General features: G+C 48.2%; 1 protein-coding gene across 1 annotated transcript; it reads left to right on the forward strand.

Annotated features, from left to right (window-relative positions):
• Nucleotides 1–792: 792 nt before the first annotated feature.
• KCNA6 (potassium voltage-gated channel subfamily A member 6) lies at nt 793–5,030 on the forward strand. The gene has a single exon (XM_023232400.1). It carries the CDS (start codon nt 1,653–1,655, stop codon nt 3,243–3,245), a length of 1,593 nt encoding a protein of 530 aa, XP_023088168.1. The 5' UTR covers nt 793–1,652; the 3' UTR covers nt 3,246–5,030.
• The last annotated feature ends 21,020 nt before the right edge of the window (nt 5,031–26,050 follow it).

A 26,050-nucleotide genomic window follows, 5' to 3' on the forward strand; every position in this document is an offset into this window, starting at 1 on the left:
TTCTTACCGGAGAGTTAGGGAGAGTCAACTTTCTGGGAAAGCACCTAGAATGTGACTGGCACATATTCAATGCCCAGTAAATGTAGCTATTGTTTTTTCAATAATCACTCTTACCCCTTTTCCATTCACCCTCTTCTCCCCTTTTTTGGCTACCCAATAAGCAGAAATTCCAGATGCATCCTCCGGGGTGGTTAGGAGCAAAGGATCCCCAGGATGCAGTTTCCTGGGCTGAGGTATCTCTGAGGTGCTTCCATCTTCCGGGTCCTTCCTCACTGGGGTTGTTGCCTCAGGCTCTCAGGACTGCCCTGGAAAACTTCTGATGGGAAAGGCATTGATCCACTTGCCACCCTTTCTCTACCATCCCTTTGCAATCCTAGGAGAGTTGCAGCCTCACCCTCCCAGGCTTGCAAAGGTAGAGGGAGAATTATATTGGAATTTAAATTGGAAGCTCTCAAGCCATCTCAAAAATACTTTCTCTATTTTTTTTTTTTTCCCGTAGATATTGGAGAGGTTGGCAAACGGGTCTTCCTAAAGACAGAAGAATGTCTGATTTCATGTTTTCTTTAGATTTCTGGATGAGTGGGTGCACAGTGCTCCGTATTGTGTGGTGGGGCGGGGTGTGTCTTCTTATTGATGAAATACACTGCGCAGGTCAACTCGGTAAACCGAAATGAGAAAAGCCGATTGCGGGGATGGAGGGGGTGTGGTATGAGGGTGCCGGCGCCTGTGGAGGGGGGCGCGAATGTGAACGGGAGAAAGCGAGAGGCGTGCCAGGAGAGCGCGGGAAAGCTTACTGGTGAGGCAAGTGTGCGTCTATTTCCATGGCGCCCTGGCTCGCGGCAACCCCTGGCTGGGCGAGGGGTGTGATGTGGGAGTGGGGTGGGAGGGGGCAGCAGGCGGGGCCTGCCACGTCACTTGGAGAGAGTGTGTTGGGAAGGAAGGGCAGAGCGGAGAGCCGAGCCGCTGCAGCTGCGGCGGCGGCAGCGAAGCCTTGAGCCGTGGGGAGGTGGGTCCCCGCGCTCGGGCGCCGGGGCAGCCCAAGGCCCTCTGCGAGGCCTGCCGCGCGGCTCCTAGGGAGGAGGAGGCGGCTGTGGCGGCCGGAACCGCGACCTTGGCCGGACCCAGCCCCGCGGTGGACGCAGGGCGGAGGCCGAGCCCCGCCAGGAGTCTTTGCCGAGCCGGAGGGAGGCGCACCAGGCGCTTCGGTACCAGCGGCAGCCGGGGGTCCGGAGCGGCTGGAGGAGTGCAGTGGGCACTGGGAAGAGCTAGCCCGGCTGGAGGGCCGACCCCTGCGTCCGGGAGCCGGGTCTCAGGCACCGCTGGGGGCGAAGCAGCTCGTCTTTTCGGGCAGCCAGTTTCACACGCGCCCGTGTGCGGTTCCGGGCATCCCAGTAAGCTCTAGCACCGGGGCGCGGGTAACGGGAAGCGCAGAACCAAATCCCCAGCGCCCAGGTCACCTCCCCAGACCCAGCCTTGCAGAGACCAGGGCCTTAGGGCTCACGGACCCAACCGCCAGGTCAGACCGCGAACCGGGAGGAGCACGAGCCCCACCCTAAAGAGGGCGCAGCCGGGAGCCGGGGAGCGGGTGCCGCGCTCCAGAGGTTGTGTCGTGGGCGCCGTCCTAGTGGCGGGGAGCGCACCTCCGAGGGGGCATGAGATCGGAGAAATCCCTTACGCTGGCGGCGCCGGGGGAGGTCCGTGGGCCGGAGGGGGAGCAACAGGATGCGGGAGACTTCCCGGAGGCCGGCGGGGGCGGGGGCTGCTGTAGTAGCGAGCGGCTGGTGATCAATATCTCCGGGCTGCGCTTTGAGACACAATTGCGCACCCTGTCGCTGTTTCCGGACACGCTGCTCGGGGACCCTGGCCGCCGAGTCCGCTTCTTCGACCCCCTGAGGAACGAGTACTTCTTCGACCGCAACCGGCCCAGCTTCGACGCCATCCTCTACTACTACCAGTCTGGGGGCCGCCTGCGGAGGCCGGTCAACGTGCCCCTGGACATTTTCCTGGAGGAGATCCGCTTCTACCAGCTGGGGGACGAGGCCCTGGCGGCCTTCCGGGAGGACGAGGGCTGCCTGCCCGAAGGTGGCGAGGACGAGAAGCCGCTGCCCTCCCAGCCCTTCCAGCGCCAGGTGTGGCTGCTCTTCGAGTACCCAGAGAGCTCTGGGCCCGCCAGGGGTATCGCCATCGTCTCCGTGTTGGTCATTCTCATCTCCATAGTCATCTTTTGCCTGGAGACCTTACCCCAGTTCCGTGTAGATGGTCGAGGTGGAAGCAATGGTGGTGGTGTGAGTCGAGTCTCCTCAGTTTCCAGGGGGAGTCAGGAGGAAGAGGAGGATGAAGACGATTCCTACACATTTCATCATGGCATCACCCATGGGGAAATGGGGACCGGAGGCTCGTCCTCACTCAGTACTCTGGGGGGCTCCTTCTTTACAGACCCTTTCTTTCTGGTGGAGACCCTGTGCATTGTCTGGTTCACTTTTGAGCTCTTGGTGCGCTTCTCCGCCTGCCCCAGCAAGCCGGCCTTCTTCCGGAATATCATGAACATCATTGACTTGGTGGCTATCTTCCCCTATTTCATCACCCTGGGCACCGAGCTGGTGCAACAGCAGGAGCAGCAGCCAGCCAGTGGAGGAGGCAGCCAGAATGGGCAGCAGGCCATGTCCCTGGCCATCCTCAGAGTCATCCGCCTGGTCCGGGTGTTCCGCATCTTCAAGCTCTCCCGCCACTCCAAGGGGCTGCAGATCCTGGGCAAGACCTTGCAGGCCTCTATGAGGGAGCTGGGGCTGCTCATCTTCTTCCTCTTCATCGGGGTCATCCTCTTCTCCAGTGCCGTCTACTTCGCAGAGGCTGACGATGACGATTCGCTCTTTCCCAGCATCCCGGATGCTTTCTGGTGGGCAGTGGTTACCATGACCACGGTAGGTTACGGGGACATGTACCCCATGACTGTGGGAGGTAAGATCGTGGGCTCGCTGTGTGCCATCGCCGGGGTCCTCACCATTGCCCTGCCTGTGCCCGTCATTGTCTCCAACTTCAACTACTTCTACCACCGGGAGACGGAGCAGGAGGAGCAAGGCCAGTATACCCACGTCACTTGTGGGCAGCCTGCGCCGGACCTGAAGGCAACTGACAATGGACTTGGCAAGCCTGACTTCCCCGAGGCTAACCGGGAACGGAGACCCAGCTACCTTCCTACACCACATCGGGCCTATGCAGAGAAAAGAATGCTCACGGAGGTCTGACCAGTGAAGACAGGGCCTGCAGGAGGGGAGCACTGAGCTAACAGTCTCTTAGGCTTCCTTCTCATTTTCACTACTCACTCTAGCTTCAGTTGACTTCTTGACTCTCTCTCCTTTACCCGCTACCTGGCATCCAGGACCAAATACCTGGACTATCAACCTTGTTGCTTAATCTATTGTTGCTTAAGCTTTCAAGGTTAATCCATCTAAGTGACATTTTTAAAATTCCAGCGGTGCCACCCAATCATGCCCATCTTCTGTCATATGGATGAGATATACATTTATGTCTGACCTTCCCTCAAGACTGATTTTTCATGTCTGGGACTTACAATATCTCTAGGAACAGCAATGTCAACAGGATGGAAACCAGCCATACCTAAGTCTTCGCTCCCTCCTTAGTGTTCTTTGCTTTGGGTCATGTGCGCTTCCTAGCTTCAGGCCGCTTGGTAACGGGAAGAAGCGGGAGGACAGAAGCAGTACTCAACTTGCTGTTCTTCCGGTGCCCTGTAACACCTGCCGGTCATCCTGCAGATGACCCTTGGTAAAGTCTTCATTTGCACAGCCTCAAAATAGGTTATTCATTTCTAAACTTGGCTGGAATTAGAGAAAATACAATCAAACTTTACCACTTGGAGGACACGGGGGTTAGTCCAGGACCAAAGGGGCCATGGATTTTTCAAAGCGCGGCCCAGCACAAGAGGCACTGGTGTTCGGTCTACATTTAGTCCTCCCCACTCTGATCCCCTGACTCTCTAGCTTCCAGGAAGGTTCCTTCTCAGAGCCAAATACTCATTTTGTGCAAGTGCCTTCCTGAGCAGAAGAACTGGAGAAAGGGAACCACAGAACCAGGAGGAATGTCTGAACAGAGTCAAGCAACTGGCTTGACCACAGTCTGAAGCAAGGTGCCACTTAAACAGATACTGTTTTCTCAAAGGGGCAGAGGAATCCTGTTGCAGATGGCAGCCTTTTCTCCCTCATTTCCCCCAAATGTTCTCTAGCCCTCTACCTTGCTTCCTGGGAATTTGATTTAGGATTGCTGTTGAAGGCTTCCTCAAGCAAACTCCAGCTTAAAGCCCTAGACAGGTAAAAGCACACATTGGATGGCAGCATGGGTTTCTTCCCATTTTATGGGCATGAAACATGTGGTTTAGAATAAGGAGCAAGTGTTATTCCTTTGCCAACAGCCTCACTCTAAGAGGTTTTTTTGCTGAGTCAAGCAAACACTTGCCTGCTCTGCCCGTTGGAGCTGCATTTGGTCTGCTCTCACTGGTAAGGTGACGTGGTGGCGTTCCCACTTGATCTAAGCCATTTTCTTCCATTGTGAGACCACTGCCATCTATCCACTGGCCCACCTACCCTCTTACCTCTCTCAGTAACGTTGCCATTTGTTTTGCCTTTGATAAACTGTGATGTACTGTTCTGAGATCTTTTGGGTGCAGTTCTGAAACTGAAAGGACTGTTAACATGTTTTTAATTTTATATCTATGCTTTCAGACTCTTTGATGATATTTTTTTTAAAAAATTATTTTCTCGAAGAGCAGCTTACGAGAGGACAGCCTTATGAGGGTTTGCTTGAGAGGCAGTGTTGCTTCTGTGACTGCCAGATCTAAATCTCGACCTTGCCATAACTTTACAGGGTAACTTGGGTCCACAGTCCCTTTTTGTGCCTCAGTTTACCCACCCATTAAATGGGAACATTACTGTCTTCCCCTCCCTACCTCATGGGGAATGTCTGGGAAGCTGGGGACATTGCTATGCAAATGTGTGAATCTTAGTCATGGATTTGATTTTTAGTTCTCTCCGTACCCCCATAGGCAAGGCCTTCCCCCAGAGTTCCTGCCTTGGATCCAAAGCCTAAGAATAGGCCATTATGGACCATTGGCTCCCTAAATCCCTCCTTGGCCTCTTGGACTGAGCCCCTCAGCCTTTCTTCTTACCCTTCAGAAAGGAGGGTTCTCTTTAGATATGTTCAGGGGGATCCTTCCATGGCTGGAGGTCACCTTGACTAGGAGCTTGGCTTCTCCAAACCTGAAACACAGTAAAAGACAGAGATGTTTATGATGCACAGACCTGCTGTGAGGTCAGAAAGTGCCAGTTTTCCAAATCTCTCCCATTACTGCTGGCTATTTGGGGAAAGAAGAGAAAAGCCCATTCCAGAGGCAGAAGGGAAGCTCCCAGACGAGGGTAAAAGTTGGGACATGTATGCATGTATCTCTGTATATGTGTATGTAATCACCCTCATCACCATCCCTGAGAACACATTTCCTTTTCAAGTCAGAGCACGCTTGAAAGGGTTTGTGGAGAGCCCGGCTCACCAGGGACTCTGGTTGCCGTAGCAACCTTCCAGACTGTTCTCTCTATCTTCTGCTTTGGGCATCAAGGGAGACCAGGGGACTATATCTTCCCAGCTTCTCAAATGGGAGCACTTCCCACGTAGTGGCTTAAGGGCTGGGAGTGCCAGGACAGGGATGTGGGACTTTTGGAAAATGTGGAGGATGCAGAGGGCCTCAAAGCTTTCTGTCTGGACTTTGCTTCCTAGTTTCCCCACCCAGTCATTGCAGCTGCCTCATCTTACTCCTGATTCTTCAGAAATTTGAATGTTAAGCAACCAATTAAACCAACGTCAGTGTTAATTTTTTCAAGCGGTCGGGGGGAGCCCTTACAGGGGACAACTTCTCCTTGGAGTGACAGCCAGGCTGGGCCTCACCAGGTGAGATCACAGTCTTAGGGATCATGGAGTTCCCGTCTCCACAGAGGCAGGCTCTTCCCAGCTCCACGAGAGGCGGAGAATTGCAACTTCTTCCTCCCCGGGAACAGTCTATCTAGCTCCTGGGAGGAATCTCAAAGATCTTTCTTCTTAAGACATCGAAGAAAAACGGAGAGGCTGTAGCTCGACCCAAGTTTCTGTGAAGAATTTTGTCAAGTGATCCCTCTCTGACCTTAAGTCTCTTTATTTGGATTCTGTGCCCTGAGCACCAAGAGAATATGCACTGTGTGTTGCCTGGACAGCTGGGGTGGTGATTCACAGGAAGGGTCCAAGCCATCACTACACCTGACTCAAGCTGGAAAGAGCCCCCAGAGGACTTCCTGGAACTGCCAGCCTCAGCCTGAGATGCGGGATATTCGTCCCCACGGAGCGAGGAGGGACAGCTCGCCGTCTTTGCAGGTGAGGTAGGTTCTACTGGAGGGGAATTTTGTTTTTGGCTCAGTCCTGCAGGCAAAATTAGAACGGGGTGGGGAGAGAGAGAGAAGGTGGGGAAACGTGCATCTGGAGACATGCAAGATTTTCATTCCCCTTCCCTCAGGGGCTACCTCGCTCTTTCTGTGTATTTTTCTTTGACTCAATTGACTTCAGTTTTCTTTTTCTCTGTTTCTGTCCCCTTGATGCCGCTGGCTCCTTTAAAAAATTCTCTCTTTTTCTGTGCATTTTTCCCTTTCCTTCTTTTCATTCTTACTGTCTCTGCCTTTTTTCTCCTTTCTCTAGTTTTCTTCCTTCTGGTTTTCCCCCTCTGTTGTTTTACCGTCCTCTTCCTTCTATGTGTGTCTTCCTGCCCATCTTTCTCCCTCTCTCCACCTTTTCAGTGACTGGGAGCACCTAGAGTGTTGACGGCGAGGTCGCACATTGAAATCTAGGACAGCTGTGCTTGCGAAGGTCTGTCTGCAGCAGGAGTATTCCGCTCTTTCCTGACTTCTCACTCTGCCATTCTTTCCTACCATGCTTACCTCTGTGGGGGCAAGTCCTGAACCTACCAAGCAAGATGAGACTGCCGTGGGCTCAGAAAAAATGTCTCCCAGAAATTTCCTGAACCTGCAAGCATAAATGAGAGAAGGCAGGCTGGGAGGGAGAGAATGACCCTGAGAAGTCTCAGACGAATCCTCTGCTGAGTAGCCCTGGACCACCTCAGGGTCTCCAAGGTTAGGAGGCTGGCAGAGAGGTCAAAGACAGAGGAACAGTAGAAATGTCAAATAAACAGAGAAAAGAGGGCTTAGGAGGCAGGCGTAAGGTTGGAGTTAGCCTGGAAAAAGCCTTACATCGGGGATGACCTTAGAACTGCCCTTAATTCACTTGAAGGTTTTGTTAGTATCTGGCTGTCTCTCTCGGATGCTGAAGGCAGAACAAAAGGAAAGGACATAAATCTCAGTGGTACAAGGTGCAGGGAATCCTGACAAGGAGGATTAAGATTCACCAGGCAGTCCGCAAGGAGAATTGATGGACTCCTTGCTAGAAGTCTTAGAGCATGGGCTAAGTCCCACCTGCAGCAGGACATCAGGACAACCTGAGGGGCCCCCAGGGGGTGGAAGGTTGTGCTATTACAATTGGCCCCAGATAACTTTTGGGGGGTAATAGAAATGCTGTAAAACAGGATTGTGGTAATAATCATATAACTCTAAAAATTGCACCTTCAAATCATTGAATTGTGAAAAAAAAGAAAGCAATGAGTCTAATAATCGGAGTTTTCCATCTGGGCTGGAAGAACAGTTTGGTCCTATAAATCTAGAAGTTTGGCGTGTCTAAAAATGGACCAGACAATATCTAGAATAGAATGACAGTTTTTTTTCTTCTGCCACATGGGGACACTTTAGAGCTTACATGCAGTTGATCGTTGCTATTCGTGTGCAATATCACGAACTGGTGTGTGTGTGTGTGTGTGTGTGTGTGTGTGTGTGTGTGTGTGTGCGCGCGTTTCGTTTTGACATCAAATTGTTACGAGAGTTACATGCTTTTTTCTTTTTTCCTCTAAAGATGAGTCATGCCAGTTTTTTGGGTAAGTGCAGGGCATAATTAGCACGCATTGAGCTATGATATATAGGTTGAACATTATTCATTATATAGGACCATGGCCTTGGGCTTGCCCAAGGAACTTACAGTTTGCTGGAAAAAAGAAAAAAACTCCAAGAAGAGTTCCCACAAACCAAAAACCCCAGCAAACCCCTGCAGCTGTAAACTCAGAATTCCTTAAGAGATTGCATAGGGCCCAAGGTTTTATTTATGTATCTACTATGGTTATTATTTTATTTTTGAATTTTTTGAATTTTTTTTTTTGTGGGTACATAAAGGTTTCATGTTTCCTAGCTCCCTCCCCACACTCCCCCTGCAGTTGTTACTGATGCTTAACAGCCCTATGATGAGGTCCCAGCAGTCTTTGGTGCTTTGGGTAAACAAAAGAAGTGGGCGGTAACGGCCTTCATTTGTCTTACTGAACCTTTCAGTGATTCTCTCCCAGACTCTGATCTCCTCTGGGCCTTCTTCACCTTGTGCCCACCGGACCCTCCCTTTCCTTTCCATAGTGCTTTCCTCAGAGGCACCAGCCAGTCCCGCGGCTTGTCATTTCTCCTCTCCACTGGCTGAGCCCTTGCTTGCGGCAGAATTTCTATCCGCCAGCACCTCGACATCCATTCCAAGATAGATTCCCAGAGAGCGTGGTCCTTCCAGGACAGTCTAGCTGGAGCTGCCATCCTGGCTCACGTGGGTTTTGACTGTGTGTTACTGCCGTGGGAAGGAAGTGGGGAGAAAAGTGTAGTCCAATCCTACCTTGTCACGGTCACTTAGGGGAGGAAAAGAAATCCGTTTACTAGGCGGTAGGAGTTCCTCTCTCCATCTCACGTCATATTTTGCCTCGGGTTGCACAGATAGCTCATGGCGGAATAAGGTCTGGAGCTTGGCAGTTGGCAGTTCCCAGACACAGGCCGCGGGGAAGAAAGACAGATGGGCTGTTAGCCTCTCATCTTGCCAGGTCTCCTGAGGAACCACTTTTCTGTGCAGGGCTTGTGGTCTCTGTGCGGTTAGGGATGGTCATGTTTTTCACGTCCCTTTGCTCTGAACTTGAGAAAGTAGTTCACCCTGCCTCCTGGGCTTCTTGGTCCTCATCCTCTGGCTTCCCCTGGTACCCTAAAGGGGAGTGGAAACCTATCAGCCACCGCCTTTGAAGGGTTGTCAAAGCGGCGGCTGTGTTTGAAGGTGCATGGTGACAACAGGAGACTGACTCCCTAGTTTTCAGAACAAAAGAGGAAAAGTTCCTACCCTACAGGAAGCATCATTCTCACTGGTCTTACCTTGGCTATCACTTGACCTGATTGGGGACTAGCCCTGCGGGGATTTATTACAATTTTTTTTTAAAACCCAACTCCAACCTCATCATTGTTACTCTAAAGAGAGTTCCTCATTCCTCGGCCACGAGCCTCAGCAGATACACTTTACCTCCTCCTAGAAAACATTTTGGAATCTTAAGCAGCTTCTGCTGTAGGCTGCAAGGAGCGCAGACAGACCCTGGCTCTTTGGTGAGAGCAAAGCCGACATTTCAAAAGGAAATTGCAGCCACGCAGTCTGCTGGCGCTGCTATTTTTGACATGCTTGCTGTTCTCTCAGGGCTTGACAACCGTTGTCTCCAGGAGACAGACAAACCTGCTCTTGGCAGCAGAGACACTGCTTTGAAAAAGAACATAGGAGGACAGTCCTGCAGCTGGGAGGGGCGGGGAGGACTTACCACTGGAAGTGTGGTACCTGGCTAGTGGGGCTGCAGATCTGAGGCTGCAGGATTTATCCCCACCCAGGGAATCCTGACCCTGTGTTGCATCATTCCCAGTGGGAACAGTCCTAGCAAGAATAAGAATGGCGCCATTCAGTTACAGAACATTTTCAAACACGTTCCGTGCTTTCAGACATCGTGCTATTTAACAAAGGGGTTAAGAGCATAGTTGCTGGAACCAGATCGTCGCGGCTCAAATCCCTCCTTTGCTGGGTGACACTGGGCAAGTTATGGACCAGTTCTGTGGCCTCAGTTTCCTTCTCTGTCAAATGGAGGCTAATAATCGTACCAATCTGACAGGGTTGTTCTGAAGATTCAAATAATTAATATATGTACAGTGTTTAAATGTACAATGTCAGCTGTTATTATCATCCTACAGCAATGAAATGAGGTGGTAGGCTAGGCTTTGTTTTTTTCTTTGGCAGATAAGAAAATTGAAGCTCAGAGGGGTTGTGACGTACTTAAGGGCACACAGTAATGTGTGTTTCATACTCTTCAGGCGAGGTGGAACCGAATGGAATGCAGTGAGGGTCTAACTGTTATTGGGCAAGAAGAGAGAATGAAGCCATAGCCTCCAAATGTGTATATAGACTTCTGTTTACATGCCAGCTTGTCTCTGACGGAACAGCAGCAGGTGTCCTGTGCTTTTGTTTCCTATGGGTCTCTGAATGTGCACACACACACACATATGCATATACACACATACATGTGTACACACATAAACATATATACATACATCAACACGTATACACACATATATGCACACAAAACCACATATACACACATATATATACACAAACATAAATATACACATGCACATGTATACACACATATGCACACACAAACACATATACACACACATGTATGCACAGACTCATATATACATGCTTATACATATACCCACATATATACGCACACACACATATGGTGCTATATATTCTGTATGTGTGTAGCGTATATACGTGGAACTTCTATGGAGCCCCCCTCAGTACTGCCACTGATCTCCCTCTCCCATTTTAACGTTCTCAGTGGTTGACACTCCATTTGAGTTTTCCTCACACACCTGCTCATGCCTTCTTCCTTGGGACGAATGCAGGGTCTCATAGTTAGCAGGAGGGACAGAACCCACAAGCCAGACCCTGGCCCAGAGTTTTCCTACACTGTTCCAGTGGCTTTCAAACTTCCACTGTCCTGGTCCTCATCCTCAGCGTGCATTCTGTTCCCCAGTTGCCTTCAAAGCCCCCTTTGCAGGTGGGTGTACCCCTTAATCTCCCGTGAGTATGTTTCTGCTTTCCTGTCCTCCTTTAAGGTGGAGGAGACAGGAGTCCCTGGAGTTGGAAGAATCCAACTCCCCTGCCCTTGTGGGTCTCCACTGGCCTTCACTCCGCCTAAAGAGCGTTTATGACGTCTCTTGTTAGGGGTCTTGGCGTGGGCCAGATTGCTGTCTTCACCCTCATCTCACTGCCATAGCCACTACGGCTTCTTACAAAGGTCCCATCCCAGGGCAAGGCGACGTGGCTGCCCTCATGTTTGAGGATTCTGAGCATGCTGGCTTGCCTGCCTTTGGAGTTGGAGAGTTGGTCTGAATCACTGTTTATTAGCTGTACCTCATTTAACCTCTCCGAGCTTCAGTTTCGTCATCTGCAAAATAAGGAAGCTAACATCACTTGCCTTACACAGTTGCTGTGAGATTCAGAAGAGACAGCCAGTTACAGAGTTTAGCAGGAAATAAACTCTTAGCAAAGCATGGCTCTTCCCACTGCCAATCAGCAGAGGGACCCTCGGAGACACCAAACACCCACCTGAGAGTGGGGCCGAAACTACCTGCATGTCAGAGAAAGGCAGGGTCCCTGCTGACTGCAGTTTTGTTCTCTGAAACAAACATTGAAATGAAATATGACATAAAAAATAGACTCAGGATAGCTAGCTATTTTTACCAGAAGGCTCTTTGCCTAGAGGATTCACAGCAGAATTTCTTTAAATAATTGCACTTACGATGTGATTTAATATACAGAAATATAATCTGAATATATCTTGGAAGAATAGGATGGATATACTGGTAATATGTGTATATTTTAACAAAGTTTGTTTCCAGCCAAACTAGAATGAGAATTCTCGCTTAACCCTTCCCTCAAGCCCTGGAGCATTGCAGAGGGTGGTGTTGAGGGTCACAGATGGAGGGCGCGGTGAATGCCTCTTTACGAAGAAGGAGACTGATACAGAGAAGTGAAATAATTTGCCCAAGATCACACAGGAAATTAGGGGCAGGGCTGTGCCTGGGACCCAAATGTTCTGACTCCAACTCCAGCATATTTCCCATGGGAAATGGAACTGTAAGGATTATCTAAACACACACACACATACACACACTTAAAAATAACTATTCATTTTCTGTCCGACCAAACTCCCTAGCAGAGCTGTCCAGTGAAAATGGAATTAAGTGATTTTTAGTTGTATCTTTCCCTCCCTTGAGTTTCCAGGGCACAGAGGCAGTGGTCCTAGCTGCAGAAACCCAGAACCAGATGACCAGCTTCTGGATTTTTAAGGAAGGACTAATGACTGAGGACGAGCGCAGACCAAAGGTATTTAGCACCGGACAAAGAGAGGCTCATGTACAGGCCCTGGGCTTCTCATCTCACTGATTAAGGGATTCTTTAACCTCTTAGGGTTTTATTTTTTCTGTTTAATTTAGTGACTGGATAGAATAAAACTGTCATAGATTGGAAATCAGGAAAGCAAGGGGTTATCTGAGTCTTCTGTATTTTATAGAGGAAGGAAGGGATGCAGAAGGTCAGCATCTTACCCAGGAGCGTTGACTTCTGATGCCTTGGGAGGCAGAAAGCAGCTTCTAGACTCTTCCCTGCACTTTGTTGCCCTGATAGAGAAAGAGAAGTCACTGTCAGTTACAGAGCTCTTTTACAAATCACAGGACCAGGGTCAGAAAGAAGAACGTGTCCAGAAGCCCTGGTCGTTGAGGCATAAATCAGCCAGGCAATCCTCAGCTGCTTTAAGGCAATTTGGCATTGGTGGAAAGAGAAAAAAATTCCGATATGGTGGGGAAAATAGCTGTGTTCCCTGCAGAAGACTGCTTTCTGTGCTTCAGGGAAAGGATCGCGTTCACCCAGGACAGCATATGTGTGCACACTCAGGCGCCCAGGCACACCCTCCCAACCAGACTCTCTACTCACTTGGAAGTGTGTGTGTGTGTGTGTGTGTTTTGTTTTTCTTCTTTGTGCATCTGCAATCTCCTGGTTTATGGTTTTACATGCCTCCAGCAATTCCGAATTGCAATCACAGAGCACCTACCCTAAAACTGGGCAGATTACCTTGTAAGAGGTCCTCAGTTGTCACTTGTGGCTTGTGAGCCGCATAGGACACAGCATTAAAGGCTGTTGGAATATTTCACACACACATCTGACTTTTTGGTTTCTCTTCAAAGCAAAGGTCTGGGCTTGTTGATCCCGCACGTTTGCTTTCCACCCCCCATCAGCAAAAGCTGAGGGACAGTGGCCCCCTGCAGAAAGACGTGGGTCCTCTTTGCCCAGTGCCCATCACTTCTTAGTCCCTGCTGCTGAAGCTGGGCCGTCTGTCATTTTTTTTTTAAAGATGGAGTTTCGCTCTTGTTTCCCAGGCTGGAGTGCAATGGCGTGGTCTCGGCTCACTGCACCCTCTACCTCCCAGGTTCAAGTGATTCCCTGTCTCCGTCTCCTGAGTAGCTGGAATTAGTGCCCGCCACCAGGCCTGACTAATTTTTTGTATTTTTAGTAGAGAGTGGGTTTCACCATGTTGGCCAGGCTGGTCTCAAACTCCTGACCTGAAGTGATCCACCCGCCTTGGCCTCCCAAAGTGTTGGGATTACAGGTGTGAACCACCGCCCCCAGCCCGTCTGTCAGTTTTAATTGTGCCCCTAGCCATGTTTTTTCGTAGGTGGGAGATATTTCTCTCTATGTACATTTCTACCAAAGCTTAGAAAAAGAAAGATGGAAAGAGTAGCATGTTTAGGGAAAACGATATCTGGCTTTTGTCACCTGCCCCTGGGGATACTGGTGCTTGCGGCCATACTCAGAGCCTTCCTGTGTGACTTCATCTAGTGGCTCAGAACCAATTATCTGACTTAGAAGTAGCAGGTCAGACGGAGATGGGAATATGTGAGTTTGCTGGAGAAAACAGAAATGAGAGCAGAAATGAAGGCTGCTTGCCGGGAGCAGCCGGTTCCAGCTATCCATGAGAGACGGAACTGTGAGGCTGCACAGAGAAGAAGGCACTGGAGAGTAACAAGAGCATGCCACGTTCTGTGTCCAGGTAAGCAGTCAGGGGAATGTGTGATGTGATTCGGAACTCCCAACCGAAGTGATGAAAATGAGAAATCAGGCAAACTTCCGCGTTCGGAGATGTGTCCAGTTAGAGAACTGCCTCCTGTTTCTGTGATCTCAGACTGTGGAGCACTACTCCACTCCCGCTGGCTGGGACCAAGTGGGCGTCAGAGCGGGGATTCATGAGTGGCACCGTGTGGCTTTCCTGATAACCACTGGCCACCCAGCCACGGGCTGTGCATCTGTCTGGTTGCTTCTGCGATGTCATGAGGCCCATGGCCATCCCCAGATTCGATCTTGCCTCTCCTGGGTTATTTCCAGCTGGTTTCAGCTTTCCGGTGGAATCTCCTGTCTTTGAAGCTTTTTGGTCAAAAGGTAAATGACTGTAGATTTGGAACCATGTCTAACATTATTTCCTTGGGAGGGAGATAAGAAAGGTTTTCCTTTTTTAAAACTTTATATCTGCCCTTTCCAGGAGGGCAGGAAATGTTCAATCAGGTTGGGGTTAAATAAAATCCATCACGAGCCTTACGTTTGAACGCTTGTAGGCTTCACTTTTTCCAACAGATGCATTTCCAAAAAGTTGTTGATGTTGTTTTGTGTGTGTATAATATAATTGTTTTCCTATCAGAGGCACTTTTTAATAGAAGTGGGCCCTTTCACATTAAAAAATCTACACAATATGGTTACACTTAAAGGAGAGCATGTAGTCGGTGGAAAAATGAATGTAAACTAGCTTATAATGTACTTCATGCAATCGCGATTCCTTCCTCCAGTGGAAGGAAGAAGAGGGATGCTGTGGCATTGGAAATGATGAATATTGCTGATCAGACTTGAAAGGAAAAAAACCATTTTTATTTTCATTGTGAGAACTAGTAGATATTTTTTAAAATACATGTTCAAAAATGGGAACTCCAGCTGGGTGCAGCGGCTCATGACTGTAATCCCAGCACTTTGGGAGGCCGAGGCGGGCGAATCGGTTGACATCTGGAGTTTGAGATGAGCCTGGCCAACAGGGTGAAACTCCATCTCTACTAAAAATACAAAAATTAGCTGGGTGTGGTGGCGGATTTCTGTAATCTCGGCTACTTGGGAGGTAGAGGCATGCAAATTGCTTGAACCAGGGAGGTGGAGGTTGCAGTGAGCTGAGATCCTGCCACTGCACTCCAGCCTGGGCGACAGAGTGAGACTCTGTCTCAAATAAATAAATAATAAAATAAGATTAAATGGGGGAATTCCAAGAAATTCTATCATAATCTCTCTTTTTCTTACTGCATGCAGACTGTAAGTGATGTATTTGCAGGTGGGCAACACTGCATATCCCACACCTGTAGCTGTGTCAGGTGAGGCAGGACAGGAGACATGAGGAGATGGTTCTGAGCCTCTTAGTCTATCTGTGAACAGTGTAGGCAGAGGGTGATATCTGTCCGCCCTGAGGGAGTCAACTCCCATGCTGTTCCCCACTGGTGTCTGCCTGTGTGACCCGGGGAGAATTCAGAATCTCACTGAGCCTTGATTTTCTCCTCTGTAAAACTGGGCCATTAATAGACATCCCACATGGTGGCCAGTGAATCGGTGGAATTAAAGCAGGTAATGCTAACAGGCCTGGTATGTGGTAAGCATTCAGTAAAAGTTATTATATCATGGTCTATTTCTTATTTGCCCACTTTGACAGAGTACTGAGGCAAAGGCAAGGCCTCTTATCCAAATGTTAGGTACAGTTAAAACCACTCACAGCTCTCCTAAATCAGTCTGTTGGGAAATATGTCTACTTATGTAGACATATTTCTTTTGTTTCGTAGATTTGGACTTTCTGATCCAATAGTGACCGTGATTCAGCTATTCAATCACCAAACACTTGGTCATAACAGAGGCAACTCATGTAAAGGGGCTTCCTACCCTCTTAGAGTGAAACTGTTTCCTTGCTAAAAAAGCTAGCAGCAGAGAATATCCAGGAATTTTGTTAAATTCCTAAAGAAAGAACATAAGCAATGAGGTGTCTTACCCATTGAGAACCCTGAGATCAGTGAGAACTTCCAGAAAACTTGGGAATCCACAGAGAGATTGAAGGACTGAGTGTGGAAGGCTCGCATGACTCAGCTATTCACTTGTCTGACCTGTGGGCTGCCCTCAGCAGGAGAATGAGCGGGAAGAAATGCACAGGGGTGTGGATAGGATGCTTTCTCCCCGATGCTTGAGGTCAACACTTTTCTTTGCAATTATAATACAAATCAGTGGAAAACAGACTTAACTTACAGAGGATGCATTGGCTTTACCTTCAGCATTTCAGGGATGTATTTAATTTGCAAGCCAGTCAGCTGAACTCACTTCATATATCAATAGAGAATAAGGACAGATGACATGGAATAATTGAGCAGGAAGAGAATTCTAAAAGTCATGGAATTCATTGCCTTGCTGTGCATTAGAAAAATTTCTAGATTATTCCAGGCTTATTCTGAAAAATGCCCAGAGAAAGAGAATCCATGATATAGACTCCTTCAATAATAAATAAACTCCTTCATAATAAAGACTCCTACTTGGGTTTCAGCACCCTTTGTCAGGATGTTTTCCTCATTTCTCAGTTACACATCTCCTGCTGCACTTTAAATTTCCTCCCTCCTGTTTTGTCTTCTGCTGACATGGATACTCAAGTGACCATATTGCCTAGAATAACTCATGCCAGAGTTCCTCAAATGTGATCTGCAGAACATCAGTCCTACACAACTTTCCACGGAGAAAGAATCCCCAGGCACTACATTTCAGAAATGCTGCCTCTTGGAGATGTACAATGCCTACGAACATAAAAGTAAAGGCTCTGAGAAGTCCTGCAGTAGTAAACCTATTTCACTTCTTTAACCCAGTGTTTTTCAAATTATTAGTTTTAAAACAATTTTTTACCACAGAATCTCCTTCCCCATTTTATAGTAATGTCTGCTCACATACCCCCAAAACTCATCCAACAAATACATTTTGAAAAACTCGAAGAGATCTAAAGCTTGTTGCAATGGATTTGAGTGCATGGAGCATCAGCCATTAAAGGTTTTTTGAGTTGGACCATTTTGTGGCTTCTTACCAAGCTTCTTAAAGTTCTTCACGCCCCTCGTGAGTTGTGCAGAAACAGAAATGGTGTTTTGATAAGGCTCTGAATAATGTGATAAAAGACATCCTCTTTCCTATAGTCCTTATAAGTCTTCTTACATAGAAGTCTTTGAGAAAATAACAGTAAAAGTTGGTCTTGTTAGGTTTAGGGCTACCTTGCTAGGAAATGTCCACAGATCTGATGCACTCTGCCAGGGGAATGAGGACGTCTGCACGCCTTACAGTGTTACAGCCAATTCCTATGCACGTTGTTAACCAAATCAAAAATTGTAACATGGATTTTTTTTTTTACAATCACTTTTCTAACGAAAACCTACTGATGAAAACATTCATGATAACTTTTACTAACTATCCTATTTATGAAATCTTCCTCACGATCTGAGAAAGATGCAAATACCAGCAGTGACTTGTATGTATTCTTTTCCATCTTCGTAAACATTGTTTTCAAGTGTGACATTTGCCCTTTCTCCCTAAGTGTTTTTGGTGCTGACACACCACAGTTGGACCTGGTTCTTCTGGTGCTTGGATTTCCGTCCACTGGAAAGGTGTTTTCTGCTAGGTGTTTTTGTTTGTTTGTTTATTTTGTTTTGTTGTTTTGGTGCTGCTGAGGGCTCTTACCTCTGACCCTTTTCTCATCCAGCAAGGCCTGAGGCTTGCTGTCTGCTTCTCACCAACTGGCCCAGGCTGAAATTCCTTCTTCCGTGGTGTCCCTTCTGTGCTCAGAGGCAAAAGCAGAAAGGATGTAATTGCTCTTGTCCTGTTGTTGCTTTTGTACCGATTCCTTTTCTGTACATCCTGAGCCATGAGGAAAAGTGTCTAGTATTAAAGCCACTAAAAGTCAGAAGTGGACTGTGGGGTGGGTGAGGATTGCATCCAATTCTGGGTCTGTCACTAACCTGCTGTGTGACCCTACGCATGTCACCTGCCTGGCCCTCAGCAAATGGTAGCCATTAGTATTGTTCTCCCACCAGAGTCTTCACTGTAAAGTGTGGTCATTGGATTCGACGACTGGGTTTCTGCTTGAAAATTCTGCGGATACCCAAGTGTATTCATCAGATGTGCAGCTGGCTCCCTGAAAACTTGACAGACTTTATTGCTTGGCTTTTGCCACTGGAGTGATCTTTGAAAAAGAGAGTTGGAGTTACTAGGTTTTCAACTTGATGCAGAATCACTGAATTTCAGAGCTCATATACTCCAGTCTATTATTTTACAAAGATCTGAACTTACATTTAAAAATATACTGAGCAGGATGTAGCAAAGTTTTGAAAGAGATGCAGTAATTTTTATCTGCTATCAAGGAATGATAAACGTCTTCCTTTTCCTTCCTTTCTGCCTCTATTCCTTCCTCCCTCCTTCCTTTCCTCCTCTCCTCCCTCCTCCCTCTCTCTTCCTTCCTTCCTCCTTTTTTCCTTCCTTCCTTTTCTCCCTCCCTCCCCTTCCTCCTTCCTTCCTTCCTTCCCTCGTCCTTCCTTCCTCCTTCCCTCGTCCTTCCTTCCTCCTTCCCTCCCTCCATTTCTTTCTATTTTTCTTAGATGAAGTCTATCCTAGTTATTAAGTGATTCCAGATCCTTCTTTATTTCGGCGTTGCAAAATAAACATTCCTTGGTTTTGGCTGTGTCAAGCACCTTGGCATTATGATGGGGAAAATGCTGGGCAGGAAAAGACGTTTCTATATTAAGGAGAAGCAGGGGAGTATGGCCCAGCAGGGATGCGAACCAGTGCTCCCTGGGTCTCAGACTCCACACTAGAGGAAGGAGTCTGTAAAAAGAACAAAGGAAAGAAAGGTTGGTGTTACTCTCCGGAATCCTTAGACAAAGTAGAAGCTGGCTTCTTCCATTTCTGGGAGACAGCAGTGAGCAGCCCCAAGGGCAGGCATTGGGTTGTAGTGCCTGGGTCACCTCCCTGTGCCACACAGTAGCTCTGGGATAGAAAAGTCCCTGGACAAGTGTCTAGCTCTGCCCTCACAGCTCTGCCCTGGGAAGCTTCCGAGCTGAGGCCCACCCCTGCACAGCTCCACCAAGGTCCTGCTGCTTTTTGGTGTGCGTTCATCATTCTCATCCCTCTCAGCTTTCCTTCCTACTCTTAGTGCAGCCTCACGAAGCCGCCCAATCCCTGGACACGGATAGGAAGCCTGTGTGGACTCCTAATGTGCTATTTGACCTTGAGCAAGTTACTTCAATTGAACTCTTTATTTTCAGACTCTAAAAGGAATATCTGCTCATAATAGAAAATTACCCCAATTTAGAAAAGTGTAAGGAAGAACATAAAAATCCCATAACCCCACCACCGGAGACACTGAGTGTTGGAACTTTGTTGTATTTTTCCCCCAGACTAACTTTGTCTGTCTGTATCTATGTATCTATAGAGATCATTCAGTATTTCATTTGAAAAGCTTCACATTATATCTCCAGTTTTCTCATGCAGTTACTACATAGCCGTCATAGAGATGCAGCTTTCTTTTGGTAACCCACTTCCTATTGGACATTCAGGTTGCTTCTAATGAACGGTGCTACAACAAACACTTGTAGCGTAGATATTTGTTCACATTTATGACTCCTTCCTTGGCTATACTCCTAAAAGCGTCAAGAGATGCAAACAAAGTGAGCAACTAATTTTCTAGGTATCACCTTTCTCACCTATAGTAAAACAACAACGGAAACAACAATCAGTGATAGCAGCAGACACTCACGTAGCATCTTGTGTCAGGCGTGACTCTAAGGGCTTATGTGTACCAATGCATTTAATCGTCCCAGTTGCCCCGTTATTGTCTCCATTTCACAGAATTAGCTTTCCCAGACTCACACACAGCCAGTAAGCAGGGTGGCAGGATTTCAGCCTAGGCAGTCTGGCTCCAGAGTCGTGCTCTCATCTGCTAAGCTAATATTGTCCCTGTGGGACGAAAGAGCTAAAATGAAGAATCCCTGGGGTCCTGTTACCCGGGAACATCACGAATGTAGCGTGGAATCCTGCAAATAATGCTAGAATGGAGTAATGCAGTGGCCTGATAAGCGTTCACCAGCTCCTGTCATCCTCTTCGTCCTCCCATTTGTGTGTTTGACGAGCTTGGGGTCTCTGTGTTTGTGAGTGCGTGTGCATGGGTATGCATGTGTTTGTATAATTTTATGAAGGGAACAGAGTCAGCAGAGTGTGAAGCAAGAAAGCCTGAACAATCTATTGACACAACAATAAAGCGCTCGTAATTGACGCTGTTAGTTACAGATAACTCATCGTCGTTTCCTTTTTGTCTTAAGGTTCCCAGGCACTTTGGCTGGGAAATGTGTCATTTCATGATCGGAGTGTCCCCTCGGTGGAGCAGGGATGGGATGGGATTTAACCGTCTACTATAACCCCATCCTCCCAAAGCATGTCTGTACTTACTGTCTGAGGAGGGTCCTTCCCCTCCTTGAGCTGATTTGCCTGTGCTGTCCAGAAGCATTGCTGGATATGATTATCCAGCAGAAAAGGAGCGAATCGACAGACTTTTCACTGGCATACCATGTCCACATTGCTCTGATTGCTTGCTAGATATAGAGATTGCCAGGACCCCTTGAAATTTTGATTCAGTAGATCTGGGAGAAGCCTGAGAATACCGTTTTTTAAAAAACATGTGCTCGGAGTGATCATCTTCAGGGAGTTTGGGGAAGTTTTAGGTAGCAGGTCTCAACCTTCAGCATCGCCAGATTCTTTTGAAAAAAGTACCACTTCCTATCCTTCTGCTGACTGCCTGCCCTAATTTGAATAACTGATCTAGGGTGGTTTCCAAGTGCAGGATTGAAAAAAAAAGTCTCTAGAGGTTCTTGTGTGCAGCCATAGTTGGGTACCTCCAACTAAGAAGTTCTGGTGATAATATCGCACCTATGCCTTTCATTGCACTTCACATTTTACAACTCTCTTTCATCATTGAACATCACAGCAATTCACTAAGGTTAGTATAGCAGGCATTATTACATTGCCCTTGGCTGAGAGAGGTTGATTGAATTGCCTAAGGCTGCACAGCTTCTCCCTCAGTCAGCAGCAGCTGTTCTCTACTTGGCTCATGGCCAGGCCTGCCAGTTCTTTTGGGAAGGGGAAGCCTCCTCTCGCCTGAGACTCTCAGGATGAAATCAGTTGCCTCTCCTAGTGCTGATGCTCCTGAGGCTCTTTCTTCCCCTTCTCAGCCACATCCTTTCTACTGCAGCCACTCTTCCTGCTCAGAGGGCCTCTCTCTGAAAGGTGCAGTTGCGTTTCCCTCCCATGCTCCATCCCACTTAACAGTTAGGTCATGGCACTGAGGGATGGACAGCTTGGAGCCTGGACAGTCCACATCCTCCACTGTGGTCTGAGGACGCAGACATGCTGCCCCCCAGCTCCAGCCCCTTGCATGCCATCCTGCAGAAAGCACTGTGCATGGTGCATGGCAGGAGCCAGGAAAGTCCCATCCCAAACACTGCTGCCCCCAGCTACAGCCTCACACCCCCATCCCAAATTCTCACATGCACCACCAAAGCTTCTCTCACCCCTGCATCCCACCCCCGATGACCTGAAAGCCCACCTGAGGCCTTCCTGGGAGGCGGCTGTGTGGGGCTGGAGCCCCTGCAGTGGCGAGTCCCACTCCGGACACCTGGCCAAAGGGAGCTTAACAAGGTGACCAGCGAAAGAGAAACAGAACCAGGTAAGGGCATGTGCCCCTTCCGCCGTCCTCCACCCCGCAACCAACCGCAGGCTCAAAATCTCTCCCGATTCAAACCGAGGACTTTAGTTTCTCTTTACTGTCCCTCTCCTTGTCCAAACCTTTTCCTTCACACAGGCTGAATCTTGGAGAGGCTCCCAGTGACTGCAGACTTCCTGTGTCAGAATCCTGCAGCCTCTGTCCCTGGGCTGCTTGGGTGGAGTGGGAGGCGGCGGGAGAAGGCGTGGTTTGCCTTGCAGGCAATGCAGGCAGTGGCGCTGCGCCCAGGGAAGAGTTCCAAATGCTGATTCTCTCCATTCCCTTTACCTCCCTACCTATTAAGCAGCCTTGCAACGGAGACGAAACCACCCCCTAGCAGGCTCTTGCAGGATATCGTTCACTTTCCTCTCTCAGGCCCTGCCCACCGTGGGTTGTTGGTTTTGTGAGTTGGTGTGGGGGAGTCAGCAGGGTCCTCAGTGACTTTTGATGGTTCAGCACTGCCTTTCAGGAAAAGTAAGCTGTCTGCCAACAAAGCTGGTCCCCATTGTGCCTCCTCCTCTTATACAACAACCCCAGGTGGCTTTCCTACCAGGTGAGAGGATCTGGAAGAACTGCGGAGGAATATGGGACCGACGAGCTCTCCTTTCTCAAAACAAAGGGAGCCTTGGTGCAGATGCACAAAATGGTTCTTGAAGTTGCATGTGACCCAGAACGGCTGGCTTGGTGGATCTTTACTGTTCTGGCTGGACATTGTCAGGCAGCTATCAGAGGGTCCAAGAGTCCTTCACAATAACCCCTTATCACCCACAAACAGCCAGCCAAGTTGGTACTGCTTGACCCCGTCCTGCTGACGGTGGTTTGGACCAGGGTTGAGCCTGAGAGCCAGCCAACATGAGCTTCTTTTAAAAACCGTTAGTCAGGAAGAAAAGGTTCTGGTTCAGTCTGGGCTAGCCTCTCTATGGAAGAGGTGGAAAACCTCCCAGCCATGGGAGCTGGACGGGGTCTGATGCATCCTGCAGCTCCGCTTTCTCCTTTTGTAAATGCCAAAAGGAACTGGGGTCCTGAGTGATGACTTGATTGGCCCAAGGCCACACGGCGACTATGACTACTTTATAACAGCTGGGTTTTGGAGTCCAGTGTGTTAATTCACTTACTCCCTTGGCTAAGACACAAAGCTTCTGAAAATAATCTCTTATGAGAGCTTCCATTCAGCTCAGACTTGGAAGAAAGGATAGTTGTTATATGCTCTATACGGAGAGAGCACAGGTCTCAGTATCAGACTGATCTGGGCTCAAACCCCGGCTCTCCTAGTCACTAGTGTTGAGATCTTGGGTGCATTTCTCACACACCTTGTGTTCCTCCAGTATAAAATAGGGATCACCCTGGTCTCCTCACAGAGACATGGTGAGGGTATTCTATTGAGTAGAAGATATACTTAGCAAATACTCATTGCTAAATAAAACAAGGCTGTCTGGTCAAAATGAGTAATAGCTCCCTCCTTCCTAGTGCTCTGATTCTGAAGCTGGTGTAGTGGTGGAATTATTAGTGCCCTCATGTTTGTGGTTGGGACCAGAGAACAGGGGCCTTTCTTTTGCCTTTCTTCAGAGCCCGAGGGAAATGCTCTGCAGAGAGCCTGGGTGTCATCAGTCAGCCCACAACCATCCCTTGTAGGCTTGGGAAAACTCAGACAGAGAGGGAAATGTGAGACTTTGGCAACCTGAAAAAAACAAGTACCTCTCTATTACTTTTTTTTCTAGGCCTTGTGAAGTTTGTTCAGCCTACAACCCAGCATTGATTAAAGGCCTGCTCTGTGAGCCTACCCCAGTGGCAGTGTGCCCACTGGGTAAGATAAAGTGAGAGGTACAGGGACGCACAGGTAGAAGGAGATCCTTCAGGCCTGGTCACATCTGAGGTTATGGGGCAGTGGCCTGATACTCCTGAGACAATACGCTTCTTGATACTCTTTTGAGGGTGGCTGCAGGGGACATTGACTTGTACCTTTGGCTCCTCTGTTCATTCTTCACCTCATAGAATGAACATTTGCAGGCCTGCATTGAGGCACTGTTTTATCTTTGTTATGTGCTTCATGCCCTAAATCACCACATCTGAATTCAATTCCTAGTCACTCACCTGTCTTCAGAACAAATCCCTACGGAATATCCATCTTTCTAGACCCAGAGAGGGTCCTGCCTCTCTCAACCTTCCCTCTGTGCTCATCACTCTAAATCCTAAATCTCCTTCAAAGACCACCTAGCTTTCTTCATGAAGTATTTATGTGGACTGGACCCCTCCTTTTGCACTCAGCAGAGGTTACCTTGTGTTGCTGTACATTTTTAAACTGTAAGAGTCCTTTCTAGAGATATATGTACCACCAAACCCTCACCTCTAGGGGTCAACAACCTAGTTGAAAATATGTCTTAAGTACAGTTGGGCTGCCATTTTTTTGAAGGCAGGGCCCTGTTTCACCTTTTTTATTCCTTAGCACACGATATCGGGGAACTATAGGTTGCATATAACAGTGGCATTAAAAAAAAGAGAACATTTTTTATCTCATTTGAAATGGAGTCTTGAGGAAGGACAGCTTCAGGACTGGTAATGTGTCAGTTAGCTATTGCTCCATAGCTAATCAATTCAAAACTGAAGAGTTTGAAACACCACCATTACTTTATAGCTCCCAATTCAAGCAGGTCAGCAATTTTGGCTGGGCTCAGCTGGGCAGCTCTTCTGTTCTCATCTGTGCTTCCTCATGCATCTGTGGTCATCTCTAGGTTGATCAGGTGGTGCTGCTGGGTGTTGTGTGACTGTTTGCCAGGGAGCCTCAGTATCCGGCCCATGTTGCTCCCATATCTCTAGCAGGGCATCCTGGAGTTTCCCTCTTGAGACGAGATTTGGAGTTGGTGCTGTCACGTCTGCTGCAATGCTGTTGACTAAGACTCAGTAATGAGGAAATAGACTCTGTCTCTTGATGGGAGGAGCTTCAAGATCACATTGCCAAGGACAGGTGGAGCATTGGAAACATTTTTTTTTTTTTTTTTTTTGTTGTGTAGTGGGTCTGCCATGGCCAATGATGTTAGGGCTTGAAGAAGTCTGTTTTTAGGACTTGCTTGGATTTTTGCCTCATGCTCACAGATGGCAGCAGCAGTTCCAAGCATCATGTCCTCACACAACAGTGTGTGCAGGCAGGAAGGGTTGAGCCTAAGGATGATGAAAACCTCCCCAGCTGTCTCTTATGAGCCTTTCCTTAGGCTGTGGTTAGGGCAGGGCTGTCCTAACCAGAATAGACCAAAGGCTAGGATTACCATGATTAACTTAGAGTCGTCCCTAGGCTGGGAGGGACTTGTCTTCTTCTTCTTGTCCTTTTCCTTCTTCGTCTTCTTCTTTTTTTAATTAAAAATTTTTTTTTGACAGGGTCTTGCTCTGTCACCCAGGCTGGAGTGCAGTGGCATGATCATGACTCTCTGTAGCCTTGATGTCTCAGGCCCAAGTGATCCTCTCACCTCGGCCTCCTGAATAGCTGGGACTCCAGGCACACCCACCACATCTGGCTAATAAATTTTTATTTTTATTTTTTGTAGAGACAGGGTCTTGCTGTGTTTCCCAGGTTGATCTGAAACTCCTGGGCTCAAGCAGTCCTCCTACTTTGGCCTCCCAAAGTGCTAGAATTACAGGCATGAGCCACCATGGCCAGCCAGCCTGTCTTCTTTGAAGTGTTGGCTTCCAGAAACCTGAACAAAATTGGGATTCTGAGAGCACAAAGGCAGCAGTGGCAGGGGTGACAGCTGGGTTGGGAACTAGTAAGGTGTGGAAGAAGAACCTTACATGGTGTCTTGTACCCACTTTTTTTTTTTAAATAGACATTTATAGTAAGCCTATATGTGTGAGGCACTAGAGAATTAAAGGTAGAACTTTAATAGTCTAAGAAGGTCACATCTAGATGGCAGATACGAATAAACAGCTGACTGTAGTGTTTATGTTAATGATGGTAAATGGTAGAGGTAGGGGCTTGGGAGTTTAGGGCAGACTTTTAGGGCTTACATGAGGGCCCAGATCTCGCCCTGCTGTCCATGCCTTACCACCAGTGGGTTCTGACAGTAAAGACGAATGCAGACAGCAAGGCACCACTTTATTAGTATCCAAAGCAGGACCCAGCTACCTGCAAATCAGGGTTCTCCAGTAAAAGACTGAGTTGAAACCCACAACTGGAACTGCAGGCCAAAGTGG

The sequence above is a fragment of the Piliocolobus tephrosceles genome, chromosome 10 (assembly GCF_002776525.5).
Source record: "Piliocolobus tephrosceles isolate RC106 chromosome 10, ASM277652v3, whole genome shotgun sequence".
In the NCBI taxonomy this organism is placed as follows: Eukaryota; Metazoa; Chordata; class Mammalia; order Primates; family Cercopithecidae; genus Piliocolobus; species Piliocolobus tephrosceles.